Below are 15,419 nucleotides of genomic sequence, written 5' to 3'. Positions count from 1 at the left end.
TACATTAGCTCCCAGCTGCCACCTCGTTCCGCAGCCCCTGCAATTCTGGAACTGGTGATGTGAATTTTGAGATGCTGGCGTCCGTCGGTGGGTCTCTCCAGCCGGTGAAGCCGCCGCGCCGGACCCGTTGGAACCAACATGAACCTAACCCCCTTTGTTGCCGTGAGCAGCTTGTATATTATCGATGTGTTGCCGTGGGGCTCATGTACAAGCGACGACGTGTCGACCAGCGGCGTCGTCGTGTCCTACCACATCCTCCACATCAGCTCCAAAAAGCACGAGAGCACCTCCGCATCCTTATGCACGCCAGCGGCCAGGATGACGTCCGAAAGGGTGTGCATCTCTCGATCCCAGGCTGAGCGGGCGGATGGGCGTGAGCAGGGCTGAGCCCGGTTCGTATCGGTCGTCCTGGCCGAGTGCTAGGGAAACGCTGGAGGCGTCGTCCACCGGGTGGGGCGTGGGCGCGCGCAGCCATGGAGTGGAAGCCGACTTTGGAAAAGACCATTTCCGCAGTGGTCCAATCGAAGACGGCGACGGCGTCGCGCAGCAACATGTTCCGTAGCTGACGAGAGGCCGAATCAAGGCAGAGGCAGTAGCAGCGGGTCTTCATGTTGTTCCGGGCGCAGGCAGTGGGCGTGGCAACGCAGATGCTCTCGTCTAGACCAAGAATGCGGGGGCGCAAGACTACAGACTACAATTACTCGTTGGGCACTGTGTGCAGAAGCCAGAAGCCCCCCTCGTAGAATAAATCCCCCCTGGACCACCGATCGTGTGCTGTGCTGCGTCGATTTGATGGTCGTGACGAGGTAGAGTGCGCGCCGTGGCCATGGCAGCCTGACCTGGCAACGGCGTCGGAAGAGTGGTCTGGTCAGTGGTAGTCTGGCTCACAGCGTCTGACTTTTTTTCTCTCCCACTCTTTCTTCCTTTGTTCCTCCCGCAGCGCCGTCTGCAAGGACTTCTCACACGCGACGAGCCAGAGGAGGGAGGAGTAGTAGTAGCAGCAGTAACTGGGTGCATCATCAACAGGGGCCCTGGCAAGCAAACATGCACACCCATCATATCGTCACTGCATCCACCCAGGATAATAGCCTGATCGGCGTCTGTGTACATGTACATGACGGTATCCTTGTTCCCTGTCCATGTCCACGGCATAATCATAATTCCAGCCTCAACCAACAAAGCCTGCTTGCCTGCTTGCCTCTCTTGTGTTCCTGAAGCGCAAGCGATCAACCGGTCCTGGCCCCCGCAGCAGCATCTCCCTGGTAACGCTGCTGGGTTGCTTCAACACCTCTTCACCACCACCTCGTGCCTTTTTCTTCCCGACCGTCCCCCATCCCGCTCCTGCCTCTCTCCGCCCTCCAGAAGGCAAAGCTCTGCTGCTCCTCTGCCTCATCCCGCCCGCCGGACCAGCGACGTCGTCGACCACCTCCTCTTCCTCCTCTCCGGCCCGAACACCTACCTTCACCTAGGTCCTCGCCCGCCCCTCTCCTCCCGATACTACCTAACTGTCCTCCGACCGGGCCTTCTACAACTCCCCCTCGTCGACGTCCTGGTACATCCCGTCCACCATCCTCAATCGGCCAATTCCTTAGATCCGTCTCCATCCATACCCGAGGCATTAGCCGCCAGGAATTACCACCACACCACTACACACAACTAGGACAATTGGACACGGCCAAGCTGGATAGCAGTCATGGAGTCTTCACCGCTGGCTGTCATGCAGCCACCGCCCTCGCCTGGCACTTGGGGATACAGACGCGACCTTGCGTCCACCCGGCCCCGTTTCAGCTCCCTTGGCGCAAACAGCTTTAATTTCAAGGATCTGAGTATGAAGAAGTCTGGTGCCGACTACTTCAACACCAAGGCTGCAAGGGGCTCCTCTCCAACCGTGAGCCTTGCCGCGGATCTGGCCCAAAATTTCACCATTGACCAGAGGTGCGTTCGGCCCGTATCTGTCTCTTTTCATGCGATTGCCTAGGTACTTACAGATTGCAGTCCCCAGCTTCCCACCCCCAGGCGATCGCTCTTCACGGCCAATCTCTTCCACAAGCCAGAGGGTAAGGGTCGACAGTTCTTCTTTTTGTGCAAAAAATTTTTGTCTTGGAAAGATTGCCGCTTACTCTTGCTCTCTCCTAGAAGGCGCGACCACACCTTCCCACAACTGGCGGGAAGGCGTCACTACTCCGCCAATCCCCTCATCTTCCCCAGGTTTTACCAACGACAGCATGGACATCTCGCCACTCCCGCACAAGCCCGCCCACGGCTTAGTCGCTCGGGTTACAGTGCAGTCGCCCACGCCCGAGCCCCAAGAACAGGGCATGAATCCCCCGTGCTCGCCGCCGCCAAACCCGCTACTTGATAGCCCCATGTTGGCGCCCGAGTAAGGCACTCTGTCCACCCTTGTGTCGGGGTGGATTCGCTGACAGTGCCCCCAGACGCAAGAAGCCCACCTTTCCTCTCCGCCCCTCCTTATCCCGTGCCAAAGCCTTTTCGTCCACTACCGTGAATATGCAGTCCAAGGACACCACCATGCCGTTCCAGTTCAATACCAGCAGCGGCGCCCCTGGCCAAGACGCGGACATGCTGAGCCAATGCTTCAAGCCCTCGCCTGTGCAAGACCGAAGGCTCAACTTCCACCTCCAGGAACGTTCGCGAGGAGGCCGCCATTCCACCTTCAACTCTTCCATGTTCAACCGTTGCAACGGCTCTCCCGTGCCTGGCGTCAGGAAATCTGGTGCGGCCCGGCCAAGGAAGCAGTTTCGTCGGACCATGAGCATGTTTGAGAGCCCCGGCGACGTCATGAACACCGACTCGAAAGAGGTTGGCAGTGGACTGGCGTCGATTATGGACGTGGACGATGTGCCGAAGCTCACGCTGCCAACTCTGCCATCCAACGGCGAGCCCAACAGTCTACCCCGTATCAACTGCTCCACCTTGATTGACGTGCTCAACGGTCAATATAATGACACGTACGACGAGACTCTGATCATTGATTGTCGCTTCGAATATGAGTACGAAGGAGGTCACATTGATGGTGCAGTGAACTTTTGCGAGAGGGAATCGCTTGCCGACAAGCTGTTTGATCCGTACACGGACTACAACACTCCCCGCAAGACTCTTCTCGTCTTTCACTGCGAGTATTCAGAGCTGCGTGCTCCCCGAATGTCAGTCGATCCCTCTTGCCAACGAACTTCCTGCTCACAATTTCCAGGGCCGAGTTCATTCGGAGCCGCGATCGTCATGCTAATGAAGACAACTATCCCCGCCTGACTTATCCCGAGCTCTACGTTTTGCACGGCGGGTATTCGTCATTTTATGAACAGTTCAAACCTCGTTGCTTCCCTCAAAACTACCTGCGTATGGAATCTGAGGAACACGAGCGTGCCTGCGAGGCAGGTTTGCACAAGCTCAAGCAACGCGTCAAGCTGAGCAGGGCTCAGACATTTGCATTTGGGGAGCACGGCTGTGACATGGAAGACAGCCCGACAGCCCCTAGTCGTTCACGGCCGGCCATGGCTTCGATGGATTCGATGCATGACTCTAATGCTAGTAGTCGCGCGCATGCGCGCAGGATGGCATCATACTGACAAGAATGAACTCTGTCGGACTTCATGGCATCATCCGGACTCTTCACGGCGTTACTGATTAACCTTCTCGACCCCTGCATAGCGACACACGACCCGACCTTTTTTCCTTGTATCATTGCTCGGCGTTTGCACGGCTTCATTATGAAACGGCCTTTTGGTTTCGACTTCTTTCGGACGACTTTCATAACACGGCTTTGATTTCACCCCGGACAACTTTCCACTATACGCCCTTCTAGTCTGGGATGATCCTCTTCCTTTCGACTGGCGCCTGGCGTCTTGGGCGCTCTACCGGATCATACCCCACTGGTCTCGATGCATTTCCTTGTTGATTCATACAATCACTTTTCGGGTACAACCCATTCGGTCTTTGGCACGCGGCCGCGTCAAGACCTCGAGCTGTACATACCACGACTGGCAGCTGGACTCCTTGGGCAAACCAGCCCCACTTTTTCCTTTTCTCCATCATCATTCTGCATCAGCATTTGCTTTGTTCTAGAATCATCATCACCACCACCACCATACACCGAAACGAGACGTCTTGTCAATCGATGACTTGATAGGTCCCAAGAAACACGACCTCCTCTCCAGCAACCACCTCTGGCATTCATCCTCTTCTGCCGTTGTCCACACCACGAATGCATCCGGATCAGCGAGTTTTTTGCATTTTCTCTTTGGGGCTGCATCACACACATAGCCGTGTCCCAGGCCGCGTCCGAGCCCGGCGACGGCATGTGCAAAAAGCAAGCAAGCAGGCATATTGGGGGTTCTTTACTTCGACGCCGTTTTTGGAGACGCACATAAAACGGCTTGCATGCGTACATTGGCATTGGGAGACGGGAGATGGAGGAGAGGGGAAGCGAGGTTGACTGACTGGAGAGGGGAGGCTGAGAGAACAGAGTGAGATGCCGAAAAAAGGGGGGAGGTAGGTGGAACGGGCATGGCATGGCATTTGCATAGTTGGACAGACACACACTCACACACTCAATGGTTTCTTTTGCTCTTTTTGCATTGCTTGCATTTCTTTTTCGGGTTGCTTTTTGCGCTTTGCTTCGCTTGGCCTGCCTGCCTGCCTGCCGCACTCCCGTTGTTGCTTTGGTCCTCCCTTTTGGCTGGCTGTTGTGTGTGTGCTCGTCTGTTTGTCTATCTCGCATGCGTTCATGCCGACCTGCTCTCACTCACTCACCACTTTACTCGGTTTTGCCTTTGTTGTCGATATCGCGCTGCTCCTCGGCTCGCTTTGCTCTTTTCCTAATCCTGTCGATGGTAATGTGGATGGGGTCGGTTCGTTGGTGCGGGTTGGGTTGGGTTGGGGGTTCGAGGAGTGTCGAGGACTGGACGAGTCTGTCTCCTTGACATGGAGGAGCGCGAGAAAAAGGAGGAAGAGGAACGGCGAGACGAGACGAGAAGAGACGAGACGAGAGACGATCGCTACTACTCCTACTAATCATCATCTAGTATACCTTATACCTTATTCCCTATTGTTAGTTATTACCTACTCATGGAACGGTTACGGCAGAGAGAAGAGGGTGGAGGCGGAGAGGAGGGGAGAGGAGAGGAGAGGCGAGAGAAGACGATGCAAAGAAAGGCTTGTGCGGATGATGTTGGAATTGGTGTTGGAGTTGATACCACTGTTGATGGAGGGAGAGGAGAGGAGAGGAGAGGAGGGAGAGGGTGAATGATACCTCACTTATGACATCTACCACATGAATCAATAATTTACTCATCCATCTATGCATGCAGCGAACGCGATGAACGTTTGCAAAGCGTGTGGGATTCTAGTAGTAGACCTAGCGATTGCTCACTTGGTTGGTCAGGTCAGATCAGTCGCGACGTCTCCACATGCACACACACACATCGTTGCTATCCCAAGTCCCCCCCAAGTCCCTAGACATGTGTATAAGTACAGGACAACGACCCCGTCCCAGCAAGTTGTGCAACACTCACTCACACACGCACACAAATACGGCAGGGATGAGCACCTTCTCTGTTGTGCGTTCAACCGGGTTTTGCACCCACTTTCTGTCCCTTGATGCGCCGCCACGTTCAAGGGCCTCCCCCGTAAATCTCGAGGTAGGTTTAGCTTTTTTGGTTTGGCTTCGGCCCGTCCGCTCCTGCCTGACGCGCGCGGGGGTCATGCTTGGTGGTGTTTGGTGCTGGGTTGCTGGGACGAGGCGGAGGGGCAGTAGTGGGGAGCGGGGAGAGGGGAGAGGGACAGACAGCTTACTTGCCTACTGGTGGCGAGGAGGGAGAAGTGAGGTAAAACAGATAAGAGTGGTAGGTCGATGGGTAGATGGTACAATCAACATCACTGTTTTCCGTCCTGTCATGCAACAGTAATCAATAGAACAAAGGCTGCAGAAGCAAAAAAGGAAAGACGACGACGACAAGACATGGATACACGAGACAGACGAGTGCAGTGTGTGTGTAGCTTTGGTCGGCCCGTCCGTCCCCTTCGTCGATTGGCTTCCATTGGCACGCGTGGTGCGGCAATTTTGTTGATTCGCTGCTCCAAGGGCGTCAACGTCAACGTCGACGTCAACGTTGTGGATGCGGTGCATGGATGTAGATGGAAACATGGATGGGCGAGGAATCTGTGAGGAGGGATGATGGGAAAGAGGGAGGGTCGAGGACGGATGGAAAAGAAAAGTATTGACGGAGATGGACGAGACGATGCGGCGGATGCAGCGGCGGCGGCGGCCGTCACCATGTCATCCCCGCAACACGAACGCTGCGCGTGGTCAGGTTTTTGCGTTTGCTTGGTGCCGGGTTGGTTGGTTGGTTGGTCGGTTGATTCGTTGACCGGAGAAAGGGTATGTACGGTTTCGTCTCTTGGTTACAGACTTGGTTGGTCAGTCAGTCAGTCAAATGCTAGTTGCGCTGCTTGGTAGTCGCTGAGAGGAGAGAGTCAGTGAGTCAAATCGTCCCGCCAGCTCCCCTGCTCTCTTCCCGTCCCGTATCGTCTCGCCCTGTCTTGACTTTTCGAGAAAGAGAAAAAAAGAGGAGAGAAACTCGTGTCCTGCACGCGAGCATTTCCCGGCTACCCTTGACTGGACAGCAGCAGACAGACACGGCAGAGGAGGGAATGGGTTGCTGGATGTGTAATAATGCACAAAGAACATGTGCCCAAGAAGGGGTGATGGATTAGAATTGGCGCAACAGTGTATCGGTTGGGAGAGCAAGCGCAGCAGGGCCCCGGGAGCTCCTTGGATCCATGTGTCGATGGCCGTTGAACGAGCGGCAGAGGGGCTAGGCACGTAGCTGTGTTTACTCACATCAGGTACTTAGCCCGTCCGTCCGTTGTACCTGTCGTCAGGCATTATTCAGGGTGTCAGGTACCGACAGCTGGCGTGCAAGGATACATGCAGACGATGGACAAGGATGCGGTGCAAGTTCAGATGCCAGGCAGTCTTCACGAGGCGGGGCGGAGCGGGGCGCACGGAGAGGAGCGGAGCGGAGCGGAGACACGAACTCCAATAAGGCGCGTCCTCCCGTCGCGTCGCTCTCTGAGTAGACTCCATCCTTCGAATCGCTCAAGTGTAGACTTCCATACGCACGTACGGCAGCACACCTGGCATAGCGCTACATCGACCGCAATCCTTCCGTCTCCGTACCTTGCCTTCTCTCGCGCATCGCATCGACTCGCATCAGCGGCCCGCTCCACCACCTACCATCCAACGCAGCATCTCCTAGCGCCAACCCCATACTTCTGCTGCCAACGTGCTCCGCACTCCCTCCTCGCCCTTGTCATCGCCAATCGCAACGAAATCAACAACTACAAGCAAGAGAAGAGCAAAAGAAGAAAAAAATGGAAATCGACGACATCCTCGCCGACGTCGACCAGAGCTTCGCGGCGCAGACCAGAGGCGCCGGCGCCGGCGTGGGCGACGCAGCGTCGGCCGCGGCAGACCTGCAGGAACTGACGCGCCGCTGGGTCGCCGAGCGCGTGGCGCCGGAGGTGCTGCCGTGGCCGGACGCGCTGATGGAGAGGGTCATGGATAGGGTGAGGGCTCAGGTACGTACGTGTGTGTATGCCGTTGGCGTTGGGGCAACTGGCAGACGTCCAGTTTTCTTAAAATCCATTTTTCGTTTTTCGTACCTTTCTTGGAGTCTACTTCTCAAAAGTCCATTTTCCATTGTCTCCGTCTCTTCTATTTGGAGGGACCGTGTCGTTTCGGCGCCCGCCTGCACGCTGCGCGAGTGGACTGACCGGGTCGACGGACGAAGCCCACGATGAACGATGGCCCGGGAAACGAGAAAGAAGCAGACGACGGGCAAGAGACGGCGGCCGTGTCAGACGCACGCGCGAGCGCAAGACGCAAAATGTCAATGTCAGTCCACTCGCGCAGCGCAGCAGGCGGGAAGGATTTGACGGCCCAGAGAACGGACGGGAACATGGCATATGTATCCCATATCCATCTGCAAAGCCATTCCACTGCATTGCACGCAGGTCGCAGCGGCAGCGGCGCCAGACGTAGTCGAACTGTGCAACAGGCGTTCACAATGATGACGACGATGACGACGACGGACCAACTGGCTAACGCGTGACGGACGTCGTCGCCCGCGAGCAGATTGAACTCGTCGAGGAGCAGACGGGCAACATGGACCCCAAGGCCAACTTCCGCCTCATCTTGTACCAGACCGAACTCGAGCGGTTCAAGTTTCTCGTGCGCTCGTTTCTGCGCGCCAGGATAGCAAAGGTGCGTATATACATGCCAGAATCCAATTTTAAACCCCCCAGTGTGCAATGTACTCTTCGCTTGCACCAAATACTAACAATCCACCCAGATCGACAAGTACGCCCTCCACACGCTCTCCACGCCCGCGGTCCTCTCGCGCCTCTCCCTCCCCGAACGCCAGTACCTCTCCCAGCACCAAGCGCTCCTCTCGTCGCACTACGCCGCGTCGTTCCTGGCGCAGTTCCCCGAGAAGCTGCAGCGCCTCGACGACAACGCCGGCGGCGTCAGCATGATCGACGCGCCCGACGCAGACGCCGCCGTCTTCTGCCGCGTGCTGCGCGATTGCGGCGTCGTGGCTGTCGGTGGCGTCGACGAGGAGACCGAGGTCGACATGAACAGGGGCGATGTGCTGGTTGTGAGGTGGAGCGTCGTGAGGGAGAGAGTTTTGGCGGGCGACGTGGAGTTGATATGATGGGCAGAGCTGTGGGCGAGTCTTGAAAAAGCCTCATTTTTCATTCACGGGCGCACTGGAGTGAGTTTCCGAAAATTGGCACGGCGTTACTTGACAAGGCGCTGAAAGGGAGGTTAGGTCATTGGAGAATCATGGTATAGTCATGCCTATACCCTTTTTCATTGAAACCAGCTATTTGAAATCCGAATCCAAGCAGTGCAAAGAGACCAGCCGATAGGTCCTCGGGTGGGTATATCATTCGCGACGAATCATCAATGGGCCTGCAGCCATCCCAACATTTGCTCGAAAGCGACCTGCTGCTCCGTCGAAATCTTCGGGTCGTCATAGCTACCAATGACGGCGAAACCTGCGACATGGGTCAGATGACGGGACAGTAAAACATGATTCGATGGCACTTACCGTGAGGTACGCCAGCGTACGTCTTGATCTCATGCTCGACACCGTTCTTCTCCAACGCCTCCTTGCCCGCATTGACCACATCGTCGGGAAACACTGGATCATTCTCCACAAGAGCGAGCGAGACAGGAACCTGGATTGATGCGAGCTCCTCCTTTGTCACGACGGTTGCTGGGGCAATCGGTCAGCATCATGGCGGCATATGGGTGGCACAGCATCAGCAGCCGGGTGTGTGACACGCGAGCACTTACGATGCGCAACGGCTCCGACTTTGATTTCCGGCCCCTTCTCGACCACCCCCTGCTCCACATCCTGCGGCTTACTGTCCTGGCCCCCGGCAACCGGGTGTGCGTGCTTGCCGCCCAGGATCAAGATGTAGCGTGCGCCAAAGCAGTAGCCAGCTCCGTAGATGCCGCCGCCGTTCGCAATGGCATCTGCGAATTCCTCCTTTGCGCCCTCGATGACCTTGCGGAGGAGTGGGAGCACCTTTTCGGGAGTGTGGCGTGCCAGCCACATGTCGATGAGAAAGGCCTTGCTGGTTTGGGCCGCTGCGAGCTTGATCTGCTCAACCCACGATGGTTGTTCTTCGGCAGGCATGATAGTGTTGGGTGCTATGTCGCCGCCGAACCTTGGAGCGGTCAGCTCGTGTTGTTGTCTTTGTCCCTCTCTTGCGACTCACTGATCGGGCATAACCACCAGGTAGCCTTCTCTGGCAAACCTGTCCGCCTGCAGCTGGTTGTTGGTAGACGCGAGGCCGGTGCCTCCGGTAAGGAGGAGCAGTAACTTGGACGGGGCATGAGGGTAGTCGCTTGGCTTTGCAATGTAGACCTGGTGCAAATATAAGTCAAGGAAGCTCAACCTCACGATGCTGCCAACGTACATCTATGCCATTCAACTTGGTGAGTTCCTATCGCATGTAAGTTTTGGACAGGTTAGAGAGCAGCGGAAGCGTACGCCCGTGGGAACCTCTCCGGCAGCTGTCGCTTGTTAGCGCTCATCCCCAGATTTGAGAGGGCTGCAACATACGAGTCGGACGATCGCTAGTGCAATGTTCCTAAACAGTGTCAACGATGTCAATACTGCCATTTCGATGACCTTACAGTGAGGGGAGGCTGGGGTTGCTCAGAGCCCTCCTGCGCATCAGCTTCAGGCGCTCTGGTCGCCAGGTCTTGGTCCGTCATTGTGTCGTTGGAAGCAGTCAAGGAGTGATCGGGAGACGTCTTCTTGTTGGTGACCTGCAATGACGCAGGGACGTGCGATGGCGGGGGACGGACGGGTGACGGGCACGGGGGTGACAGGGCCGGGGGCCGGATGCCGGGGTCCTTCCGATTCCAGAAGCTCGGAGGCTTGGCGCCTTCCGCCGACTCATCGATTTACGCGACTACGCGTCGGGCGCGTCTGCCTCTGCATTCGTACGCCACCTTCAACAACTCGCTCCCCACGTCCAGCCCAACCACCACCACTCGCGTCTGATCCAAGGCTCACGTCTGATTGACTTTTATACGACGAGCTTCAATCCACTCGGGCAGCCGCCATGTCAGCCGAAAGCGCCATCACTCGCGGAGCTCTGCGGTCCATCTTCGTTGATGGCCCAGACCAGGTCGAAAATCCCATCCTACAATGCGTGCAAATCAAGGCTATGGACTCCAAGAATGGCGAGGAGAGGTATCGTGTGGTCTTGAGCGACATGGACAACTTCATCCAGAGCATGCTGGCACAGCGTAAGCCTGCGTTCTTGGTCGTGGTATTTTGCTAACAACCACGCAGAAATCAACTCCATCATCGCGTCAGGATCTTTGAAAAAGGGATCCGTCATTCGCCTCAAGCAGTTCAACCCCCAAGTCATCAAGGACCGCAAGATTCTCGTTGTTCTCGACCTCGACGTGCTCGAGCAGTACGGCGAGCTCGACAAGCTCGGTCAGCCCAAGCCTCTCGATGCGACCGTCGATGTCAAGAGGGAGGAGAAGCCACAACCAGCAGAGATTGCTGGCAACAACTTTTACGGCAACAGGTCCAACGGTCAGCTTCCCACGCCAGCCGCGACCGTCCGTACTCAATCCACCGCGCCATCTGGCCTTGCCACTCTCTACCCAATCGAGGCTCTATCCCCATATGCCCACAAGTGGACCATCAAGGCTCGATGCACCTACAAAAGCGACGTCAAGACGTGGCACAACAAGAATGGAGAGGGCAAGCTCTTTAGCGTGAATCTTCTCGACGAGAGCGGCGAGATTCGAGCGACTGGCTTCAAGGACCAGTGTGACCAGTTGTACGATGTGTTTGAAAAGGGCCAGGTCTACTACATTTCCAACTGCAGCGTCAAGCTGGCCAAGAAGCAGTTTTCCAACGTTAACAACGACTATGAACTGACTTTCCAGAACGACAGCGTTGTTGAAAAGGTGTGTACACTTGGCACCGTGGGAGACTTGGGCTAATTCGTTTCAGGCCGAGGACCAGGTAAATGTTCCAGATGTGCGATACAACTTTACCAGCATCGGAAACCTTCAAAGCGTAGAGCCAAACACGACCATCGACACGATTGGCGTGTTGAAGGAAGTTGGCGAATCAAATGAAATCATATCCAAGACTTCAAGCAAGCCCTTTACGAAGCGCGAACTCACGCTTGTCGACGACACGATGCACTCGGTTCGGCTGACCGTGTGGGGAAAGACGGCAGAGTCGTTCGACGTCCCGCCCAACTCCGTCATTGCCTTCAAGGGCGTCAAGGTCTCCGACTTTGGAGGCCGCAGTCTCTCGCTGCTGTCCTCGGGCACGATGAACGTGGACCCGGATATCGACGAGGCCCACAAGCTCAAGGGCTGGTACGACGCTTCCGGAAACTCTGACAACTTCATTACGCACCAGCAGTCAACCGGCACGGTGAGCAGACGTCAGGAGTACAAGACGATTGCGCAGATCAACGACGAGCGGATCGGCATGAGCGGAGACGCAGAGTACTTTACGCTCAAGGCCACCATCATGTACGTCAAGCACGAGACGTTTGCCTACCCGGCGTGCGCCAGCCAGGGCTGCAACAAAAAGGTGGTCGAGACGGAGCCGGGCCAGTGGCGCTGCGAAAAGTGCGACCTCACGCACCCGCGTCCCGAATGGCGCTACATTATGAACATCAACGTCAGCGACCACACTGGCCAGATGTGGCTGAGCGGATTCGACGAGTCGGGCCGCGACATCATGGGCATGAGCGCCAACGAGCTGGTGGAGATGAAGGAGAACGACGAGACCACCACCAGGGCCGACAAGACCTTCGCCGACGCCACGTGCAAGACGTGGGTGTTCCGCTGCCGCGCAAAGCTGGACACGTTCCAGGACCAAGAGAGGCAAGTGTCTCTTTTTCCTTCACTACAGACTTTGACGCATGCTAACAACCTGCCGCAGGGTCCGCTACCAAGTCTCGAGCACCAGGCCCGTCGACTTCAAGTCCGAGTGCGCGTCGCTCATCGAGACGCTCAAGAAGTACGAGATTGCGGAATCGTCCAGCATGTTTGTCCACTAGCGGGGCGTCTCGTGATCGTCTTGATGCTACAAAAAATGAAAGAATGGGTGGTGGGTGGACAGATGGGGGATCAATGATTATTTGGGTTTCTCTTCGTTGCTTGTTTGCTCGTCGTTGGCGTCTGGCGTCCGTCCGTACCGCGTGACATGTAGTAGTAGTCGTACAGCAGCTCCGTCTCGCTTGATGAGTATGTGTATCTGAATCGAGTCGAACAAGCTTTTCTTCATCACAATGCCCTCACCAATTTTTTGACTTGAAAATGCCTGCGCTAGCTCAGACTAGAGCATTCACGCACCTTACCACTGCACGCCTTAGACAATCGGACCCGCGGCTATGAAGGATACTACATAGCTATAAGGAGCGTTCGAGCACCCCCCCCCCCCCCCCCCCCCCCCCCCGGCTCTGCCTTGGAGTTGACGAACGCACTCAATGGAATCCGTCCGACGTGTGTGCGCTGCTTTGCTTGGACAAGGTGCATGGACGAAAGAGTAAGTGTGCTGGTGGCGCACGGTAGGTAGGTCGCAAAAGAAATGGCAATCCCAAGACGATGATGCCAGGGCGCTCGAATGCTCCCTGTTGTCACGTTTTCGGACTTAGTCGTTCAGTAAGTTGACCTCAAGGGCTGAAATTTCAAAGTCAAGATCCACGCATACAGGGAGCATTCAGGCAGACTTGACGAGATCCATTGAGGTATTCTTGAGCTCAACTAGCTAATCCACCTTGCACATGAAAATTTGCCCCCCTTTTCCCCTTGCGTATACACCAGGCAATTGCCATCATCTACCTTCCCATCTGCTCCAAGTACTTGATCGGTCCCAGCTTCAACAACTTGGCGTCCTTGGCCATTACCTCCTCGTGATGCTCGCCATAGAACCGCTCCAAGCAAACCTCGACCCTCTCGTCGCGGACGCTCAAGATTCTTGCTGCCAGCAGCGCCGCGTTGGTGCTGTTGTTGATGCCAACCGTCGCGACAGGCTCGCCCCGTGGCATCTGCACGATGCTGTACAGGCTGTCGACGCCGTCCAGCACGCTCGCCTTGACCGGGATGCCGACGACGGGCAGAGTTGTGAGCGCCGCCGCCATGCCTGGGAGATGCGCCGCGCCGCCTGCCGCGGCGATGATGGTGCGGAAACCGCGCGCTTTGGCGCCCGTGACGAACTCGTACATCCAGTCGGGCGTACGGTGAGCAGACGTGACGCGCGTCTCGTAGGGGATACCGAACGAGTCGAGGATGGCGAACGCGGGCTTGAGGATTGGCAGGTCGCTGTCGGAGCCCATGATGATGGCGACGAGGGGCTGCGGCGCGATTTCTTGAGGGACGCTGGGCTCACGGCCCTTTTGCGCGTCGACGGCTGCGATGAGCGGGTTGATGAGGGCTTCGGCCTCGCTCATGGACGCCGCCGTCACGGTCAAGTGGCCCATCTTGCGACCCGGCCGCGCCTCGGCCTTGCCGTAGTCGTGGATGCGGATGCGCGGCGTCTGCTTCGCCAGGTTGTAGATTTGGACGTGGCTGTCGGGGGTGCTACCGCCCAGGACGTTGAGCATGATGGCGGCGGGTTTGCAGAGTTGCAGGTCGTCCTGGCCCAGCGGCACGTCCGTGATGGCGCGTAGGTGCGCCTCGAATTGCGACACGTCCGAGCCTTCAATCGTGTAGTGGCCGCTGTTGTGCGGACGCGGCGCGATCTCGTTGATGAGCAGCGTGTCGTCCTTGAGCAGGAACATTTCGACGCCAAAGACGCCCTTGCCCTTGAACGTGGCGACGGCCTTTTTGGCCAGCGCCTCGGCCCGTTCGCGAATGTCGCGCAAGACGCCGCGCGCCGGGGTGTAGGTGAGCTTGCAGATGCTGTCCTCGTGGATGGTTTCGGTCGTCGGGTACGCAATGGTGCCGTCCTTGGTCTTGACGGCCATGACGGCCAGCTCCATCTTGAACTCGGCCCACTTCTCAGCATACAGCGGCCGGCTGCCCAGCTGCTTCAGGGCGTCGGGGATGTCGGCCGCGCTCTTGACTGGGTAGTTTCCCTTGCCGTCGTACGCCTCCGTCTTGGACTTGAGCATGAAGGGGTAGCCGTACTTGGAGCCAACGGCGCGCAAATCCTCTTCCGTAGCATGGTCGAGGCTATACGACTCGGCGACGGCGACGCCATGAGCGGAGAGGTGCTCTTTTTGGGCGTACTTGTCCTGGATGATGCGCACCGTGCTCCAATGCGGCTCAATGGCGACGGTGCCGTCGAGCTCCTCGAGAACCTTGGTGTTGATGTGCTCAATCTCAAAGGTGATGACGTCGCAGGTCTTTGCGAGCTTCTTGATCGACTCAGCGTCCTTGAAGGAGCCGTCAATGTGGCCGGCGTGGGAGCTGATTTGTTTTGCTGGCGCGCCGGGAGCGTCGAGGATGTTGATTGGAATCTTGATCCGGTTGGCCGGCTCGACCATCATGCGGCCAAGCTGGCCGCCGCCCAGTACGCCCACCGTCTTGGTCATGATGCCTGCTGATGGTCAGACGTGGTGGAGGGAAGAAACGAGGAGAAGAAGCTGTGGAGGGAAGAAGGTTGAGGAGCTGAATCAGTGAGGGAAAAGATGGGGACGAGGATCTTTTAAAAGAAAAGAGATGTGGGGAGCATGTTTGGAAAGAAGGAAGGAGCGGTTGACTAAATACAGTAGGTACGCATATAGAGAAGGAGCAAGTTGACTCAAAAGAGATGCGGCCCGCACAGTGGGCGACGAAAGCTTCCGATGCTCTCTGTCACTGCGTGAGTTCATGTAGACATGGAGTGATC

The 15,419-nt window shown here is 56.8% G+C and overlaps 6 protein-coding genes across 6 annotated transcripts; 3 read left to right on the top strand and 3 right to left on the bottom strand.

The window, feature by feature from the left end:
- The first annotated feature begins 1,581 nt into the window (after positions 1 to 1,581).
- On the top strand, positions 1,582 to 3,779 carry BKA78DRAFT_46292 (uncharacterized protein). The gene is made up of 5 exons (XM_066893226.1): positions 1,582 to 1,935; positions 1,996 to 2,057; positions 2,140 to 2,380; positions 2,436 to 3,164; positions 3,212 to 3,779. Exons 1-5 carry the CDS (start codon positions 1,694 to 1,696, stop codon positions 3,585 to 3,587), a joined length of 1,650 nt encoding a protein of 549 aa, XP_066740043.1. The 5' UTR covers positions 1,582 to 1,693; the 3' UTR covers positions 3,588 to 3,779.
- BKA78DRAFT_46288 (uncharacterized protein) lies at positions 3,780 to 4,912 on the bottom strand. The gene has a single exon (XM_066893225.1). The coding sequence runs from the start codon at positions 4,736 to 4,738 to the stop codon at positions 3,971 to 3,973; it is 768 nt and encodes a 255-aa protein (XP_066740042.1). The 5' UTR covers positions 4,739 to 4,912; the 3' UTR covers positions 3,780 to 3,970.
- A 2,519-nt stretch (positions 4,913 to 7,431) lies between these two features.
- Positions 7,432 to 8,883, top strand: BKA78DRAFT_273698 (uncharacterized protein). Its single transcript, XM_066885544.1, has 3 exons — positions 7,432 to 7,599; positions 8,156 to 8,284; positions 8,373 to 8,883. Exons 1-3 carry the CDS (start codon positions 7,567 to 7,569, stop codon positions 8,733 to 8,735), a joined length of 525 nt encoding a protein of 174 aa, XP_066740041.1. The 5' UTR covers positions 7,432 to 7,566; the 3' UTR covers positions 8,736 to 8,883.
- A 1-nt stretch (position 8,884) lies between these two features.
- Positions 8,885 to 10,389, bottom strand: BKA78DRAFT_325822 (Alpha/Beta hydrolase protein). Its single transcript, XM_066889390.1, has 8 exons — positions 10,232 to 10,389; positions 10,158 to 10,185; positions 10,086 to 10,108; positions 10,012 to 10,038; positions 9,811 to 9,959; positions 9,383 to 9,759; positions 9,135 to 9,302; positions 8,885 to 9,081 (listed from the first exon to the last, which is right to left on the bottom strand). The coding sequence occupies exons 1-8, from the start codon at positions 10,310 to 10,312 to the stop codon at positions 8,987 to 8,989; spliced, it is 948 nt and encodes a 315-aa protein (XP_066740040.1). The 5' UTR covers positions 10,313 to 10,389; the 3' UTR covers positions 8,885 to 8,986.
- A 158-nt stretch (positions 10,390 to 10,547) lies between these two features.
- Positions 10,548 to 12,905, top strand: BKA78DRAFT_347199 (replication protein A 70 kDa DNA-binding subunit). Its single transcript, XM_066890556.1, has 4 exons — positions 10,548 to 10,852; positions 10,899 to 11,530; positions 11,577 to 12,469; positions 12,528 to 12,905. Exons 1-4 carry the CDS (start codon positions 10,666 to 10,668, stop codon positions 12,643 to 12,645), a joined length of 1,830 nt encoding a protein of 609 aa, XP_066740039.1. The 5' UTR covers positions 10,548 to 10,665; the 3' UTR covers positions 12,646 to 12,905.
- Positions 12,906 to 13,425: 520 nt separating this feature from the next.
- On the bottom strand, positions 13,426 to 15,123 carry BKA78DRAFT_356769 (uncharacterized protein; the record flags this gene model as incomplete). The annotated part of the gene is made up of 1 exon (XM_066892112.1): positions 13,426 to 15,123. One exon carries the CDS (start codon positions 15,121 to 15,123, stop codon positions 13,426 to 13,428), a length of 1,698 nt encoding a protein of 565 aa, XP_066740038.1.
- Between the last annotated feature and the right edge of the window lie 296 nt (positions 15,124 to 15,419).

This window comes from Phyllosticta capitalensis (genome assembly GCF_038381095.1).
Source record: "Phyllosticta capitalensis strain CBS 128856 chromosome Unknown BKA78scaffold_11, whole genome shotgun sequence".
Lineage (NCBI taxonomy): Eukaryota > Fungi > Ascomycota > Dothideomycetes > Botryosphaeriales > Phyllostictaceae > Phyllosticta > Phyllosticta capitalensis.
Note: the sequence above shows the minus strand (reverse complement) of the source record. Positions and strands in the feature narration are given on the sequence as shown.

What these genes read in the sequence shown, in the direction of transcription:
- BKA78DRAFT_273698 (XM_066885544.1), top strand. Translation starts at nt 7,567, where the DNA reads ATGGAGAGGGTCATGGATAGGGTGAGGGCTCAG. An exon ending in TGGATAGGGTGAGGGCTCAG is followed by an intron (nt 7,600 to 8,155) that starts GTACGTACGTGT and finishes GCCCGCGAGCAG; the next exon opens with ATTGAACTCGTCGAGGAGCA. An exon ending in TGCGCGCCAGGATAGCAAAG is followed by an intron (nt 8,285 to 8,372) that starts GTGCGTATATAC and finishes CAATCCACCCAG; the next exon opens with ATCGACAAGTACGCCCTCCA.
- BKA78DRAFT_46288 (XM_066893225.1), bottom strand. Translation starts at nt 4,738, where the DNA reads ATGCGAGATAGACAAACAGACGAGCACACACACAACAGCCAGCCAAAA.
- BKA78DRAFT_347199 (XM_066890556.1), top strand. Translation starts at nt 10,666, where the DNA reads ATGTCAGCCGAAAGCGCCATCACTCGCGGAGCTCTGCGGTCCATCTTC. An exon ending in CCAGAGCATGCTGGCACAGC is followed by an intron (nt 10,853 to 10,898) that starts GTAAGCCTGCGT and finishes ACAACCACGCAG; the next exon opens with AAATCAACTCCATCATCGCG. An exon ending in ACGACAGCGTTGTTGAAAAG is followed by an intron (nt 11,531 to 11,576) that starts GTGTGTACACTT and finishes AATTCGTTTCAG; the next exon opens with GCCGAGGACCAGGTAAATGT.
- BKA78DRAFT_46292 (XM_066893226.1), top strand. Translation starts at nt 1,694, where the DNA reads ATGGAGTCTTCACCGCTGGCTGTCATGCAGCCACCGCCCTCGCCTGGC. An exon ending in TCTCTTCCACAAGCCAGAGG is followed by an intron (nt 2,058 to 2,139) that starts GTAAGGGTCGAC and finishes CTCTCCTAGAAG; the next exon opens with GCGCGACCACACCTTCCCAC. An exon ending in AGCCCCATGTTGGCGCCCGA is followed by an intron (nt 2,381 to 2,435) that starts GTAAGGCACTCT and finishes CAGTGCCCCCAG; the next exon opens with ACGCAAGAAGCCCACCTTTC.
- BKA78DRAFT_325822 (XM_066889390.1), bottom strand. Translation starts at nt 10,312, where the DNA reads ATGACGGACCAAGACCTGGCGACCAGAGCGCCTGAAGCTGATGCGCAG. An exon ending in CCGGAGAGGTTCCCACGGGC is followed by an intron (nt 10,039 to 10,085) that starts GTACGCTTCCGC and finishes TACATGCGATAG; the next exon opens with GAACTCACCAAGTTGAATGG. An exon ending in GTACGCTGGCGTACCTCACG is followed by an intron (nt 9,082 to 9,134) that starts GTAAGTGCCATC and finishes CCCATGTCGCAG; the next exon opens with GTTTCGCCGTCATTGGTAGC.